The 17,130-nt window shown below is 41.0% G+C and overlaps 1 protein-coding gene across 6 annotated transcripts in view; it reads left to right on the forward strand.

Annotated features, from left to right (window-relative positions):
- Positions 1-17,130, forward strand: part of ANO1 (anoctamin 1) — a 78,195-nt gene that overhangs the window by 53,684 nt on the left and 7,381 nt on the right. For 4 of the 6 annotated variants that reach the window (XM_031593305.2, XM_090140744.1, XM_031593304.2 and 1 more), the window contains 12 exons: positions 281-415; positions 1,718-1,878; positions 5,464-5,546; positions 7,350-7,361; positions 8,176-8,247; positions 11,229-11,303; positions 12,026-12,227; positions 12,888-12,999; positions 13,667-13,724; positions 13,833-13,933; positions 14,415-14,560; positions 16,256-16,408. In XM_031593305.2, coding sequence (XP_031449165.1) covers positions 281-415; positions 1,718-1,878; positions 5,464-5,546; positions 7,350-7,361; positions 8,176-8,247; positions 11,229-11,303; positions 12,026-12,227; positions 12,888-12,999; positions 13,667-13,724; positions 13,833-13,933; positions 14,415-14,560; positions 16,256-16,408 — 1,310 coding nt within the window. The remainder of the gene's footprint in view (positions 1-280; positions 416-1,717; positions 1,879-5,463; positions 5,547-7,349; positions 7,362-8,175; positions 8,248-11,228; positions 11,304-12,025; positions 12,228-12,887; positions 13,000-13,666; positions 13,725-13,832; positions 13,934-14,414; positions 14,561-16,255; positions 16,409-17,130) is intronic. The other 2 variants (XM_090140742.1, XM_090140743.1) reach the window with 1 other exon arrangement.

Below are 17,130 nucleotides of genomic sequence, written 5' to 3' on the forward strand. Positions count from 1 at the left end.
AGGAATAGCTCTCAGAACATCCAGAGATATCAACTTACACAGCAGAAACATAGGAAAACAATGTTCAGTTGGACTGACTGGCTTTCATGGTGCCTGCATCACTGGATTAACTCCATGCATGAGAAAGAGAGTCCTCTGAGGAAAACATTCCCACAGGTCATTGGATCTTACTTTCTCCATGCTTAATCCAGCTGTGATTCATAATTTTAGCCACGTTATATTTTAAGAAATAGGAAACATTTTTTCCTCTCTCTTTTTAAAAATCTTTAATGTCTTTCAGAAAATACTTTGGAGAGAAGATTGGACTATATTTTGCCTGGCTGGGAGTTTATACACAAATGCTTATTCCAGCTTCCATTGTAGGGATTATCGTTTTCCTATATGGCTGTGCAACTGTGGATGAGAACATACCAAGGTAAAAGCAAATTAAAAAAAAATACACAACAGATGTTTCTATTATTTGAAGCAATCAGAATCTCAAAAATAAAATGCTACCTGTGTAGATGCCCTGTCACTAATACCTAGAGCAAGCACAGCTGAAAACTGTGGCTCCCATTTCCTGGGCTTTTCCTCGTGCCTCCTGTAGTGCCCTGTCTGTTTGTGCCATGGCATTTCCAGGTCTGACTGCCAGCTGGCGCTGGCCAGAGTGCAGTGAGTGCTCTCTGCCCATGTTCCTCTTTGCATCCTGCATGTTCCATCCTTTGGGAGATGTGTTTGAAAGGGGTGGGTGAGCTCCATGGGATGGGGGAGGCTGCAGTCCCACAGGCTCCCTTTCCTGTAAGTGATGGAGATCTACCAAGGGCTGAGTGTGGGCACCAGAACTGCAGCATGTCTTAAGATCATTAGCAGTTATTGTTAATGTTACTTTGTTGAGCTGTGCTGATGTACTAAAATTAATTCTTGGCTGGTTGCTCAGGTGTGGGTCTTTTTTTTCTAATGCAGATCATTATATGAAACTAACAAAAGGTTGCTGATGATAGGTTTTAGTGCTCCCTTCTTAAAATGCTGAAAAGCATATTGTGTGACATGAAGATAAATCAAGAATATGTATGTCTAAACTAAGCAATTGCAGTCAGATTAACAAAGTCATGATGTCCCCCTATTTTTAAATTTCAGTACGTTTTGTTATTATAATAATTATAAAGCCCTATGATTTTGCATTATTTGCCCCGCGTGCATCATCAGCTGTAGATGAAAATTACATAGTTTGTACAACAACCAAGAGCGGTGATTAACAAAGCAGATTAATGGATATCAGAAAATAGATTTCTTTTTTTTTTTGTTAAGATTGCTTTGTACTGCTTCCAGCAGTGGAAGAAAATCAAAAACGTAACTATTGGTTGTCTGCAGATGGAGTGCAGAGAAATTAAATTTGTTGAATTCCAGTCTTTTGATCCTCAGCACTTCCCTTGTACTTTATCTGTTGCTGTGGTTAGTATTTTAAAATAAGTTGTTTTTTTTTTTTTAAACAATAATATTCTATAAAAGCACAGAGTCTTTTGCATCTCCTATTTCAGCCCCTCCGTTAGCATGGGTTATGGATGAAGTTGCTGATTAGGCCAAGAGAGGGAAAGACTGCAAGAGCAGCGTTTGGTGGTCCTGCAGATCAGAAACAGATGCTGTGTCGAGGAGAGCAGCCCATCAGAAATGACTGTCATAGCTTGGATGTTGAGCCATACCGACATTGCCTTTCACGTGTTGTATTGCTTCTTTGCAGTATGGAAATGTGTGACCAGAGAAACAATATCACCATGTGTCCCTTGTGTGACAGAACGTGCAGTTACTGGAAGATGAGCTCCGCTTGTGCGACTGCTCGTGCAAGTCATCTGTTTGATAACCCTGCAACTGTCTTCTTCTCAGTCTTCATGGCTCTCTGGGGTAAGAAGATATATGCCTTGATGTTAAGTTTTTAATTATTTAAGATATAACAGGAAGAAGCAGAGGAGATAAAGCAGTATATTTATACTCAGTTAATTATATAAAGGACTTCTGTTTCTCCCCCCTCCGCCCCTGCCATGAAACTGCCACTCCCAAATTTATATTCTGGACTGAAAGCTAAAATTCAAGAAGTTGCTCAAGATGGATATCAAATGAAATTGTTAAGCATCTGTCATAAAACTGCAGCATGGTATGTCAAAATTTCATTAACGAGATTGCATAGCTTGCCAAAAAAATCTATTTGCAAAGCCAGCTTCCACTTTAGAGCATTACGGAAGAAATGTATTGATGTACTTTGGGGTTGAGGAGAAGGCTCCGTGGGGAAGTGTAATGGCCTTTAACGTCTCTGGACAAACCAAGATTGATTCCTGAGCGCGTTCCGAGATGCAATTAAGTTTATCAGCAAGAAGACATCAAGCATGCAGACCATGAGCCGGGAATTGTGTCATAATAGGTACTTTTTCTGATGCCGACTGGCCCTGTATTTCAGCAAGTCACTTATCCTTTCTTTTCTCATCTGCGGAATTTAGTTAAAAGCATTGTGAAACTTTTTGTGGGAGTAGTTACAGAGGGCTACATGAGCCATGGTCATCCTCTGCCAGGCAATGGGGGCCTGTCTAGAAAGATAAATGGGAAAGATGGGTCCAAAGCCCAAGCTTGTAACTGGAATGGTACAGGGTACAGAGAGGCTACAAAGAACAGGGATGTGCTTCACTACCTTCAGCTGTGTAGTGTGACAGCCTCGTGGCTCCCAGTGTTGGTGAGAGAAGTGCAAAAAGTTTGCCCTGGACTGATTTTTGTAGAAGCCAGTGTAATTCCACTTAGAGCACTGTCTTCACTAGTGTCTTCATTTGAGTTGCAGTAAGCTAAGGGCTGATGCTGAGAGCTCACTGCCAAGGAAAAGGACTTTCCTGCAGAAGGATTTAAGGGTAGTGGGGAGTCAGGAGCGCTGCAGGTCCAAAGGAAAAGCAGGAGACCTGGGGAGGTTGAACTCGCCGCAGGGAGGAGTGCCTGTGATCTTCAAGATCATCTGGCCATATAATGCACAGGGAGAAACGTGATACACCCCAAAGCTGGGTGCCATGTCAGAGGCTTTAAATAGACTGATGTTCTCATGTGGGGAGTCAGGTATCAGTTTCGGTCTCTTTCACTTACTGTTATTGTGATCCCCAACAGGTATTGGTACATAATGCTCTGTTGTCCAAAGAGGAGGGCTGTTTGCCTCTTTTTCCTTAGCAAGAAACTCTGGATCCCTTCATGCACTTTTTACCTTCTGGGGCAAAGGCAGACATATTGGAAGAAGCCAGTGTGCTCTGTGCAAAATAAGGTTTAATCTCTGAGTTAGTTTTGGAGTGGGATGTGAAATTCCTCAAGTTCTTTTTAGGTCAGTGTAAAACTTGATTTTGGTGGAACACCATATAAAAAATGTTTCAATAATGTCATTTTGAATTTGAGATCAGAAGGTTTTCCACAAGGTTGTGAATTTGCATCATTTCAAATTTTACTTTTAAAGATTTCTCAAAAGAATTTTTTCTAAAAGACACTAGGAATTTATTTTTTAAGGAAATAGTATTAAGAGAAATTGATTCCCTCTATGTGTAAGGACGTGTATATTCTGCAGTGCCACTTACGAGCACCTGTGCCTGAAAGGAGTCTTATTAGGCTTCTGTACAGCTGAACGACTGAGGCAGATGGAATTTAAGCTGCTCAGGCAGCAAAATGTCCTTAACATGGCAAGGAAATTACTCAAAGTTTGAGGGAATTCCTACAACCACCATCTTGGCCAGGCTGTCTTTCTCTGAATTTCTCTGTCTTTCTATCATAGAATTGATAAATTTGGAAAAACCACCAAGATCACCTGGTCCAACTGTCAACTCATTCCCACCATGTCCCTTAGTGCCACATCTCCATGTTTCCTGAACACCTCTAGAGATAGTGACTCCACCAGTTCGCTGGGCCAGTGTTACAGAGTTCTGGAGAATTCTGCTTCCATGAGAGGTAGAGCAGCTGCAGGACCGACCCATGCTTGTCACAGGTTCAACATTACATGTGAGCCTTGCTCTAGTGCTGTTTGTTCTCCGAAAAAGCAGGCACTCCTTGGCCAGCCCAGAAGCTTACCTGGTGCTGAGTGATACTGGCTTACTTCCAAAGGCATGAAGCTGTGGTCTTAAATGACATGAAACCTCAGAGGATCTAGATAAGATCATTTGGATAATAACCTCTGGGAAGCGTTGAGTTCTGTGTACACTGATGGGCCCAGATGAGGTATGAAAATGCAGAGGTATGTGTGGTGGAGTGGCTGTGCTCAACTACTGCAGCATACCTGGCACATTCACCCACTGCTCTGAAATGAACTGGCTGCATTTCAGTTGCAGTATTTTCATTTTGCATCTTTGTAAGGCAGTGCCACGAAACGGTTCCTAGTAGCAGTATTAAACAACGTGTCATGCATTGTCTGTATTCCTCACTGTGGGTGGAGACTGCAGGCCGCAGGACAGGAGCCCCAGCAGCAAGAGATGGGATCTCTGGGACCCTGACATGCCCTCTTAAGAGACAGTTACGTGGTATGGGTACAGTGATGAAGTTCAGCCAAAAGGTTGGCAGGTTGAAGATACTGTTGGAATAGAAGTGCCATAAGCAGAGCCAGGTTCTGGACATGATGATGTCCTCCTCTCTGTGTTCAGCTCTCTTGCCCTCTCCCTGCCTCTGTTTTTCCTGAACAAGAGGGCAAATGTTTGTGAGCACATCTGTTAATGCTCACTGCGGGAAGCTCCCTTGGGAACACCACTTCTGGGTAGTCTTGCCTCTTTCATAATCGCTTATTTATCATGGAGTGCTGGTGTATTCCCAGCATCTAAATACATCCTCTGAGAACTTGCTCAGTCTCAGAGGCAGAGAGACTGATATAGACTGGGATTTTTTACAGTGACTCAAGAAATGCTTGTGTGATGTTTCTTTTCCGGAAGTTGTCCTCATCAAAACCAAAATTTCAGTCTTTTTAATGATTAAAAAACCCCAAACCATCACAGGCTTCTTTAGCACTCTGCTCCTGTGCAGCTTTAACATTATTATAAGTATTTGGGTTTGAGCATGATTATTAGAACCAATGTAACTATTATGACGACTAGATAGATGGAATTAGAATAGGCAAATGCTTTATTTTGATATCTTTGAGTGAACAATTATATCATCAGTACAACACTAGTTAAATCAGTCATATTTTGTGTAGATGAAGAACAGATTTGTTTGGACTTACAAATGGAATTACGTACAGATGAAGACCAACGGTATTATTAGTCACATGCAAATATTTAAATAACTTTGGGTGTTTGACTTTCTTAGACCTCTTAAAAGCTGTATGCATCATTCCGCATGAAGTCATGTGGGCATAGTAAATGTCCTTTATTTTAGCTTACACAGACAGAAAAGTTGGCTGCTAGCACAGATTCCAGGCACATACCTAGGGCTGATGTGACTCCTGAACCATTGTAAAACACCAGAATCACTGTCAACCTGTTGTTTCAGCTGCTACCTTTATGGAACACTGGAAGAGAAAGCAGATGCGGCTGAACTACAGGTGGGACCTGACTGGGTTTGAAGAGGAGGAGGTTTGTCCCTTTTGTTCTGATTCTTTGTCTTGCTCTGCAGTGCTCCAAGTCCTCCCATGCCCCAAGCCACCAGACCTTGGCCTGTGGGGTGCTTAAAAGCCAGGAAAGTCCCATACGTGAACCACATGATGTTTTTTATAGCAAGGCTATGACTAGTATGTATTGTTGCCATAGAAACATATTTGTATAGCCACAAAATCACAATTGGTTGGTGTTTTTTTTGGTTGTTGTTGGTTTTTTTTGGTTGTTGTTTTGGGTTTTTTTTTTGTAAATATGCAGCCAGGTCACACCTAGCAGCATATGCATGGAATATATGGCTCATGCATTACTCCCTGGCTGTTGTCAGGGTACTAACAACCACAGAACTTTGTTCAGCTTGCACTGTAAATCAGAAATGAATGTATCAAACCTGATAAAGTTACAGAATTGTATTTAAAAAAAAAAAAAAAAAGGCACTGAAAATTCCACTTGAATGATGCAAGATCAAGTAATGACTTGACAAATAGTTAAGAAAGTTAAGAAGGTACTGTCAGACAAGCACTGGGGGCATTGGAAGAGATGCAAATGTTGAGGGGTATTTATTTTGTATGCCAAAAAAAAAAATCCCTAGTCAGGTTTATGATAAACGTGCTAAGTAGTGTGAAAGGAGAAAAAGAGGGGTCTGTGTATTTAAGAAAGGGTATAAAAAATCAATGAATTTCTTGAAGAAAAGGAGATAAAATGCTGAGCTTAGGACCTGCCCTACACCTTTTTGTTTTTAAATCTGCCACTTCACAAACAGTACCTGTTGCCCTGACTGTAGCACAGTGACAGCAGTGCCAATCTTGCCATGGCCTTGGGCACAATCTGGGGGTACAGGTCTCCTGTGTCACCCCGTGCACTGCAGCATCCCAGCCAGGGCATACAGCTGGCATGGGGCCACTGTCCTGCTTCCTGCCTGTCCAGATTTATTGCTGTTGTTGTTACTAAAAGGAGCACGGCTGCACTTGTCATATCACAAGCTGTCCTAAGTAGATACACAACAAATATTGTTCCCCTGAAACAAAAGCCTCACAGATTTGACAGGGTGCTGTGCAGCTGGGTGAGCCTTGGGCAGTTATTGCTTCCCTCGCCCCCAGACATTTCTGCTAAATTATCTCCTCTTAATATATTTAGCTCCTCCTTAATATATTTAGGCGCACTATGCAAGCAGCCGCTCTACCATGCGCTTCGCTAGATTATACCTATTCGACTGGGAGAGAATATGGGGCTTTATTTGCTGCATGCTATACTGCCCTTTTATTTTTGGCAGCTTGCTGATAGCACACATGAAAGTAGAAAGGATTAACTGTATCTTTCCGATGGCCATCTCCTTCACGTCCAAGTTTAGAGCTCTATCAGGCTAAAACCTTGTGTGGCCAAAGGCAGCAGCTGTTAATAAAATACAGTCTATCCTTTGTTTTGTATAGGCAATTCTAGATAATACAGTTGTGTCCTTATTTCTGATTTTGATGAAACTTAAGCTAGTATCACGCTAAGAGCTGGGATCTAAAGTGGATACTAAAAAACAAAGTGTCTCATCTTCCAGTGTTTTTTAGGGACACCGATGTCATACAGTACCTGCAGTAATGTCAGTAGATAGTGTGGAACATGAGTGGACTGATCTTCTGTTAGCATCTGCCATCCACTGCGCCTGTGTTTGTTTCATGTAATTGTGAAAATATAAATCTGCAACAGTTCAGTAATCAATATTTTTTCCCCCTTGTTCTTTTTTTTTTGTGTGTGTTGTTTTTTTTTATTTATTTTTTTTCTGGTTTCCTGAAGGAGGCAGTCAAGGTTTGGAAAACATTTTTTTTAAAATTGCTCCTACCTTTTTTATTACATGTCCACTGATGAATGCCATCTTTTGATCTCCACCTCTTCTTTTTTTGAGCATCAGATTTCCCTTACAGCTCCCACTGATTGCTTTTCCTTTACACCCTCCCCCTCTTCACTTGCTCAGACATTTTTCAGATCCGTTCTGTTTCCCATCCAATGCATACCTGTGAATTCTGCATCTTTTGTGAATGTGTAATTATTGTCAATTCTGAAGCCGTGAATCTTTCTGAATCTTTTGGCTGTCTCTTACTTCTGAGTGTTTCCTACACCCTCTCCTGCAATGTGTGGATTTTGTCAAGACAGGATTACGGGAAGACCCCAGATGACAATTTTCTGGGATCCCAAAACAATGGGTTTTGCATATTTACAACAATTAATTTCCTTCAAGAACCAAGAGTCACTGAATGCAAAATTAGCATGCAAAATCTAATTGTCATCACAAGGACAGGTCATTGAAATCCAAATATAATGTCATGCAGTTTGAACCTGTCTTCAGGATGTCCTGTGTTCTCTTAAGAATTAAATATAATGTACACAGGGCTACAGGCAAGTCATGACTGCAAATCAATTGCTGCTGTAGAACTGCAAATCATATAGTATTTAATATCTTGTTAAATGTATAATGAACTATCAAGTGAAATAATGTATTGAGCGAATTAGAATTCAATTACAAAACGGAGGTTGTTGGGAAATTGACCTGCAAACAGTTCATACTTAGCTGATGCTGAAAACAGGTGACTTGGCTTTTTATTCAATATGACTTATTTCACAGGCTCATCCCAGAGCAGAATATGAAGCAAAAGTTTTAGAAAAATCACTGAGGAAAGAACACAAACATAAAGAGGTATGGTAAAAATATTAATTTTTTCATCTATAAGAAAAAGCTTTGATAAAGGCCATTTATAGCAGGCACTGACTCACAGCCAGGAGAAACAGAATAGAAATAGTTTACAATAATAATAATAATAATAAAACAAAGAAAAAAAAAGCAAAACAGAGATAGCATCTAAATTCCAGATGTTTTCAGGCCTGACATACATGTGTACTCACATACTTAAGACCCAGATAAGCCTAGAAATGGCTTCAGTGGTATGGCCAGATATGGAAGTGTGGTTTGAGAAATCTTGTCTGATTGAAGGGGCTGTCCTGTTAGGCTAACCAATAAAACTCGAGAAAAATAGAACGAAACATCTTACTCCGTCCTATTACAAGTGCTTCAGGAGAGGTTCACTGTCTTGTAAGCATCCATCCATCCTCCTGCCAGCAGGTCAACCTGTGGGGCTGAAATCTGGTGCTTCTCATACAGAGGTTTTGGCTATGTGGGGAAGTCTCTGGCATTGTTGTGGCTGCCTTAGGGAAGCCCCTGGGAATGCTAACATCTGCTTTTGCCTTTTTGCTGATAGTGTAGGTCAGGCAAGGCACTGCTTTAACACTGCTCTTAGAAGATGAATGTCCTGCTCCTGAGCTGGGATCTAACTGCGCTTTAGGTCTTGGGACTGTTTTGTAAATAAAAATATTTCTAGAGCATTAATTGGGAGCACTAACACCAGTTTTCTTGCCCAATTCCAGCTTTGATATTAACTTTCTGCCTTTTAAAAGCATAACTTCCATTATATTTCACCGGATAAGGTATTGCTCACTTTTGCTTTTACCTTGCTCTTGACACTGATGTGAATAAGGTGCTGCTTGCCATCCTGGAGTGCATCCCACCTGCAGTACAGTTCCTTTGAACAGCTCAAGTACTGCTGGAGCCCCTTTTCAGGATGCTGATGTCAATACATTCTAGTTAATGGAGGGGGTGCAGCATGAAAGCTGTCTGGTGCAATGTGGAATACCTGATTTAAATCCCTAGCAGGAGAAAAAGAATTCAGATAGCTGCCTTCTTAGGAAAACATTTGAATATAGACTTTGTTGAATTCTACCAGAAATATGCAACTCACTGTTCCTTTTGGTATATTAGGAATTCAGATCCTGAATGTGGAAGATTAGGATAATCAAACAATTAATCGTAACCTCGAAATATCGGAGTAGGAAAGCTGAGCAATAAAGAGAGAGGTTTTTTTTAACCAGACTATTTATAACTTCTTGGGCTGCATTCAATATGGATGTTGCTAATTTGGGAAACGTGAGAAAAGAAGTTTTTTTCTGAAAGACTTGGTAATTATCTTTCATTGGGATCTGGAGTGTTCGGGTTCAAATTCAACAGTTGAATGTCAACTCATAAATTTTGTTAAAGGAAAACTATCTAATGTCAGCCCAGAACTTGCTCACATTTTTTCAAAAGAAGTCTGATTAAAAAATTACATACATCCTTCTGAAAGGACAAACACTTTGGACATCCTTTACACATCGCAAAGGAACGATGCATAAGGAAAGGAAAGGAAAAGAATGGCATAATCCTAAATTAAAAACGGGAAATTCTTTGCAGAACAGTTTGACCTATCCCAAGATTTAGGGCAAAAGTTTGTGTTTTGCTGTTATTTTTTTTATTAACCTTAGGCTGCAACACAAAGCATTGAACAAACAGAGTGCTCACTTGTGGCTAAACTGCAGTGTATACAGAGTTAATAGAGACTATAGAGATGAATTTAGCAGTGCTTTGTAATGCTGTATTGCCCGATCCTTTTTTGTTTCCTTTAATTGCCATCAGAAGCATCGGTATTTTCCAGAAGAGGCAGCAAACAAATGGAGACAAAGAGTTAAGACAGTCATGGCTGGGGTGAAATTGGTTCTTTTTATTCAAACTTATGAGGAAGCTCAAATTATGTGTAATTATGGAAGACACATATCAATTATTTTTGGTTGTTGAACTCTTGTTTAATATTCACATTCAGTTTTGGGTTTCTTTCCCTTCCTCCCCTGGTTTCTTCAGCACTCTTTTAGCTGCTGTTTCTATGCATCCGGAATGGCACTGCATGGCTAACCTTAGGGGTACTGTGCTGGATTGAGGTTATGTTTTGCAGTGGAGCATGGGCTGTGTGTTGAGAGAGTTGCTTGCACTTCCTTAAGGCAACGTGCATGGAATAAAAATAGAATTTTGAGTAATATTTTTATGTCCATTAAAATGTGTGCGTCATCTTCTGTAATGCTACTTCGTTGTTTATTTTCTGGTGTTTAAAAACAATTCCCGACATGAAAGTTCATGAAAGACTTGATGAGCAATACTGCTCTAAATGAAATCTTCATCCCCAAATTCACTGTGGCAGAGTCACTAGATGGTTGATGGGATTTAGGATAGTCTGCAGACCATCGCTACTCCGCACGTGCATCTTAACTCCCAGTAGCTTGGTCCGTCAGATACCACATGGACGGTCACGTAGTTAAAACTTGCTTCTATTGAAGCAATTTGAGGTTGGTCACATCACAGAGCAAGAACTTCCCTGTCAATTGTGTGCTCATCCTGAAGCTTTTTGGTAGAGTCTGTATTTCAGTGGCACCAGTTGGGTAAATGCAAAGCTGCGAATACGGACTGGGGATGGAGAAGGGAAAAAGAGGAAGGATTTTTCCAGGGAAAGGAAAATAAAATATTTAACAGTGGGAGAGATCTTACATCATGGTTTATGACAGGCTATTTGCATGTTTCCTCCAAAAAGTACACAGAAAAATCTGTTTTATTTATACCCACGATGCAGGCGCTTGACCAGTTTGAACCTAGATAGTAAACAATTTGCCTGTGTGGAATTGTAACTGTAAACACTCTGTCTTTGCATCTGCTAACTGGGTGTGTATTTGTTAGCCTTTGTTTCCCTCTGTGTTTTTGTCACATGCACAAAATTACATGATCTATCTTTAGTAAATGTACCCTTTCCCTTCCCCAAATTGTAGACGGATAAAGAGAAGCTGACATGGAAGGATCGTTTTCCAGCCTACTTGACCAATTTTGTTGGAATTATCTTCATGGTAAGCATTACTCGGCAAAGCCTGAAATTTATGTTACTGAATGACCAGAAAGAACAGAAGAGATAAGAATGCTAGTGAAACCATTTATCAGATTAATGTGGTTCTCAACAACTTTTTCCTAGCAAAGACATTCAAACATTTTAGTTTTTTGTAACTTAAAAACTTCTACAGAAATTGAAGTGCTTGAAGTACTACTTTAGCACTACTCTTGGAAGTGGAAGTACTACTCTTTCCACTAAAGAAATAAATATATCTGAACATGGTAAGAGAAAAATGAAGGCATGGAGGTGGGGATTACCGTCATAATTGATGGGACAAAGCTTAAAACACACAGAGAGTGCTCTTGGGAAGTGCTCAGGAAGGAAAGAATGGCATATTTCTTCTTTTTTTTTCTTTTTTTTTTTTTTCCTCATTTGGTAATAAGCCATCATCATTTAAAACAAACTTTGAAGGAAATAATAATTCAAGACAGAGCGGCAGTTGGATAAAAAGGTTTAAGTCCTTTCTGAAGGTATAATACACCAGGCTGACTTGATACGTTTCTGGAGATTTTGATGATCAAATGACAAGTGGATCTGTTCTTACAGTGATTAGGAGCCTTAAAACAATTTCTGGGGCTGGGATATGGCCCATAGACCTCATCTGTAAGGCCATGGCTAGGTCTTGCACCGAGTGTTTACAGTTAAATCTTTTGTAAGGGGCTGCGCTGCTCTTACTTGCAGGTGGGGCTGACATTCGCTATAGTGTTTGGAGTCATAATATACAGAATCTCCACTGCAGCAGCACTGGCAATCAGCGCAACCCCATCGGGCCGGTCCAGCGTCAGGGTCACTGTCACTGCCACCGCTGTCATCATCAATTTGGTTGTCATCATCTTCTTGGATGAAGTATATGGCTGCATAGCAAGGTGGCTAACTCAGATCGGTAGGTGCAAGTCCTCAGGTGGTCTTTATTGGAGCAGTTATAAATGAGAGTACTGGATGGACTGCATTGCGTGATTAACTTCAAACTAGTGAGCAAACCCAGGGAATTCGAGTGGGAGACCAGAGTTCTCACCAGTCACTGACAAATATCAAAGCTTAGATGGATTCAGCTTTAAAGTCTAATTGCTAATCCAGTTATGTGTGACAGAGATATAGCTAAATTCCTGTACCTACTTTTGACCTTGACTCTTCCCTATCACACAGTTACTGCTTTCTTTTTTCTTGCTTATTTGGCATGAGAGGTGTCAAGTAATGGAAAACTGTGAATGCAAGGCAGAAAAATAAAATAATTCCAAAAAGCATGACTAATGAAAGGTCCAGAATTCTTTTCAGTTAAGTTCTTGTCCATCCTACAAATGATTGTCATGGAGGTCAGCCAGATGTGACAGATGCAACTCCAGATGCTGGAGTTGTTGCAATGCAGCTGAACAGTGGGATTCCAGAGGGCTTACCACTGACCTCCTGCGGGTCGTCTTACTTTACCTTTCTTTGTTTAAAAAGTGGCTGAAAATGGTTTCCAAAGTCCACATTTATTAGGTCATGTAATGTTCCAGGTAGGGCAATTTCTTAATGTTTCTTACATGTGTCCCATTGGTTCCAGAGGTGCCAAAAACTGACAAGAATTTCGAAGAGCGTCTGATCTTTAAGGCTTTTCTTCTGAAATTTGTCAACGCCTACACACCCATCTTCTATGTTGCTTTCTTCAAAGGCCGGTGGGTAACAAAAGTCTGTTCAGAGTTTTGGTTCATTGCTTGAGACAGCAGAAGTAGGGTTAAGACTTGGGTGATAAGGAAGATTCCTTGGGGTGGGTGGCAGTAAAGATACCATGGGACATGTTCTGATTAACACAACAACAATGAGGTTAGGTGCCTATGTGTAGTCAGGTTCTGGCTCTCTATGATTTCTTAGTGAGAGGGCAATGCTGAGCTGTTGTGGGGTGCTGGGCAGCACGCAGCTTGCCTGGGGAACAAGGCTGAGGTGGACAGCTGGTGCTCAGCCTGCACAGCTTACTGCCTCCCCTCTTCTAACCTTACCTCACTAATTTACTCTCAAATGTTTCTTCCCTTTCCCTCTCATTTTGTTTTGTTTGTTTTTTCCCCTTTTTAATATACCTTAGAAGATTTCTGCCAAGATGTACCCATGCTATTGTAGGGCATGTGGCTTGCATTCTTACTGAGCTGCTTGCTCAGTCCATGGGACTTATTTTTTGAAACAAAAACCAAGAAACTTCCAAGATGATTGATTTCCTTTTCTTTTCTAGAACTAGTCATTAGGTGGCCCTGTTCAGTGACATAGCATTTCACACAAATTACTTTAGGAATCAAATACTAGAAGTATGAAATCGATATGAAGTTCTTAATTCTAACTTCTGCACTCTAGGTTTGTTGGACGTCCAGGAGACTATGTCTACATTTTCCATTCTTTCCGAATGGAAGAGGTAATTGTATTTCACCCCACCTGTGCTCGCACAATGTGTGAGCATCCTCTTCCCCTGTCACAAAAGTGCAACAGCTGTCCTGATCTCCCTTTCCTCTGTCTACTGCAGTGTGCACCAGGTGGCTGCCTGATGGAGCTGTGTATCCAGCTCAGCATCATCATGTTGGGCAAGCAGCTGATTCAAAACAATTTATTTGAGATCGGCATCCCGTAAGTAGCAACATTTTTTTTCTCTCTCAAACGCATCTTTTGCAACGTATCCAATAAACTGTGTGTTCACAGCCCCTTGATATGAATCTGGTGCAGGTTATCTGCAAGACCTTTGCAGTGAGCCTCTATCTGCCATACAGCAAATGCTGTGTCCTTGCTGCTCTGCAGCTGCACCAGCATCACTGTCATTACATCCAGCAGAGCATGTCTGAAGAGTTAGGAAATCTGTTGTCTTCTTACCGGCTAGCAGTTGGCGCAGTTCTAAACGTGATTCAACCATAACCATATTTCAATACCTGAAGTATCACTGAGTATTGGTACTTCTTTTTAGCATATTGTGCTCTTGCATAGTTTATATCAAAGTAGATACGGAGCTCATTGTGTCTGTTAATGTAAAAAAACTTACTGTTCTTCATCCGCCTGAAAAGTGGGCATTGTGCACAGAGTGGCATGCTAACTGGATCACTTCCATTTTCCCCAGAAAAATGAAGAAATTCATAAGATACATGAAACTAAAGCGTCGGCGCTCCTTGGACCATGAAGAGCACATGAAAAAAAAGCAGCGTTATGAAGTAGACTATAACCTGGAGCCTTTTTCTGGACTTACTCCTGAATATATGGAAATGAGTGAGTGTTATGAAAAGAAGGTGTCTTAAATGAATTATGCTAACTAAACGGGATGGGAACTGAGGTTTTTGAACTGTAGGTTTGGAGGACAGTGGATATGGTGCAGAACTTAAACGTGGTCTGTATGGTCTAGGACAGTAGCACATTTTGGCCAGTCATGGCCTGTTTCAGGGATGAATTATGCTATCTGGTGACCATGATCCCTTCTTTAGCACTACATTTTAGATATTTTCTTTTAAGCTATGCTACACGTTACTGTTAAAAAATTAAACCTGAGATTGGGAGACAGATTGTATCATTTGTTGCACCTTAAGTGGAAAAAAAAATAATCAGTTTAATTCAGATTTGAGATTCCATTGTCTATTCTCACACCAGGTTTGTTCCATTTTTTGAAATCTGACCATAGGCCAGGTTGAACTTGACAGATCACATATATTGTTTTGCAAGTAAGGCATTATTTTGAGTGATTGATATGGAATTTAAGCACTGGACATCACGCTCTGCATTACTGAGGCTCAGAAGCTGCATTTCCTTGTCTCCTTAAAATCCTGTAGAAGCTGAGAAATCTATTCCTCTTAATGCTGTTATTGACAGTGTCAGAGGTTCCTGAAGTATCAGACTTAGACAAGCAACTTTATGTAGTGTTTTCAGGAGTGACTAGGCAAAAATAATGGAAAAGAATTATGAAATATGCCAATGCCAAAAATTGGCCTCCCTAGCAAATAGTGTGAATTAGAATAACTTAGAGTAGTTTATGTCCAGGACAGACAGGAATTGGTCATGTGTCTTCTGAGGCTCAGGTAAGGGGCACAGCACCAGGCTACCACATGGGCTGTTGTCGCCTGCTCTGAAGGGAGAACTTCACCTGGGGCAGATAGGCTGTGAAGGTGGCTGGAGGAAGGGGGAGTTGGTTAGGAGAGCATGGAAAAGATCTTGGTTTCTTTGAGGTGGGGAACAACAGTTCAAGGGACATGTAAATCTCTCTCCATAAATACACAGAGAGGGCAGGCATTAGGATGGGTGATGAATGCAATATGAAGAACAAAGCTAGCACAAAAGCTAGCAAAAGAACAGGCACATATAATCACGGAGAGAGTGGGCTGGCATGCAGAAGGTTTATAAACTTCAGAAGAGTTTCCAATGGGCTTAGCAAGAGCTGAAGCCTTGCCACGTGGAGCATGACAATCCTATGTGGGAGCTCATGCTGCAGCGGGAGGCAGCAGGTGGCAGAAGAGCTGCTGTCATCCCACATTCCTCATTCCAGATAGCTCCCACAGTTGAGGCCTGCATGGAGCAGGACTCCATCCTTTTGCAGCACAGCATCCCCTTGCCATTGCCTTGCTGGAGGGACACAGAGGCAGTGAGCAGCAGGGCCAGCATTGCTGTAGTGAAGTTGTGCTAGGGACAACCCTGTTTCCGTGGTCATTTGGCCTTGCTGGACATCTGCCTGATGAAGAAAATGCAATTTATTCTCCCAGCAGGTGTTGTCTTATTAGAATCTGGGAAAACAGCATGATGATGTTGGAGAATCTGGACAACTCTCTAAAAATATGATCAGATTTTTGTGTGGTCCTGTGTAGTCAGGAGTTGGACTCGATGATCCTTATGGGTCCCTTCCAACTTGGGATATTCTATGACTGTGTATACATTTGATAAATACAAATCAATCCACTGACATTCTTTTTTTCTTCTCAGTTATTCAGTTTGGATTTGTAACTTTGTTTGTCGCATCCTTCCCATTGGCGCCTCTGTTTGCTTTGTTGAACAACATCATTGAAATCCGTTTAGATGCAAAAAAATTTGTTACAGAGCTGAGGAGACCAGTAGCAGTCAGAGCAAAGGACATAGGTAAGTGCTCATTGCTGCTGTCACTCTCTGCTTGTTTATTCCTGGACTGATGGCAGGATGCTATTGTGCTGAGTTGGTCTCATTAACAGGAAGACATTTATAGGACAATTCAAAACATTATACTGTGGCTTAACTGTGAACTGTCATAACTTACCAAGGCTTTGCTTTCAAAATAGAAAGACCAGTGCTTTAAATCCAGATGAATATTTTATTAGGTAAACAGTGTCATTTTTCAAAGCAAAGTGATCAATACAGTGGCGAAATATCTCACGTGGCTCTGCACACCAGCAGTTTTTCCTGGCAATGCAGTTTTCTTGCAGAAGCAAAAATTTCTGTGTTTAGTAACTCTGGACTGGACTGGAGAAATAGACTTGGGAATGAGAAAAGACTTGAATGCCTGTGGGTAAGCATGTCCCTTCATCCCTCCTGGAAGGGCTTTTATCCCAACTCATTCCTGAAGCTGGAAAGCTGCAATGAATCTGGCTGGAACCCAGCTCTGTAGTCGTACAGCAGCAGCAGACCAATCCTCCCCTTCCCTCCAGACCTCTAAAGAAATAGGTACCTAAGCATAATTTTGGAAGACAGAGTTGGAATCACTTTGCTTTATGGGTCCTTAAATTAGTCTCTTACAAATTATTCTTTTTAATTTCAATATTACTCTAGTTTGGCACAGTCCTAACTCTGTTATCTGAAAAATGTAATTTATCTAATTTTAATGACTG

This window comes from Phasianus colchicus, chromosome 5 (genome assembly GCF_987193195.1).
Source record: "Phasianus colchicus chromosome 5, bPhaCol1.hap1.1, whole genome shotgun sequence".
Classification (NCBI taxonomy): Eukaryota; Metazoa; Chordata; class Aves; order Galliformes; family Phasianidae; genus Phasianus; species Phasianus colchicus.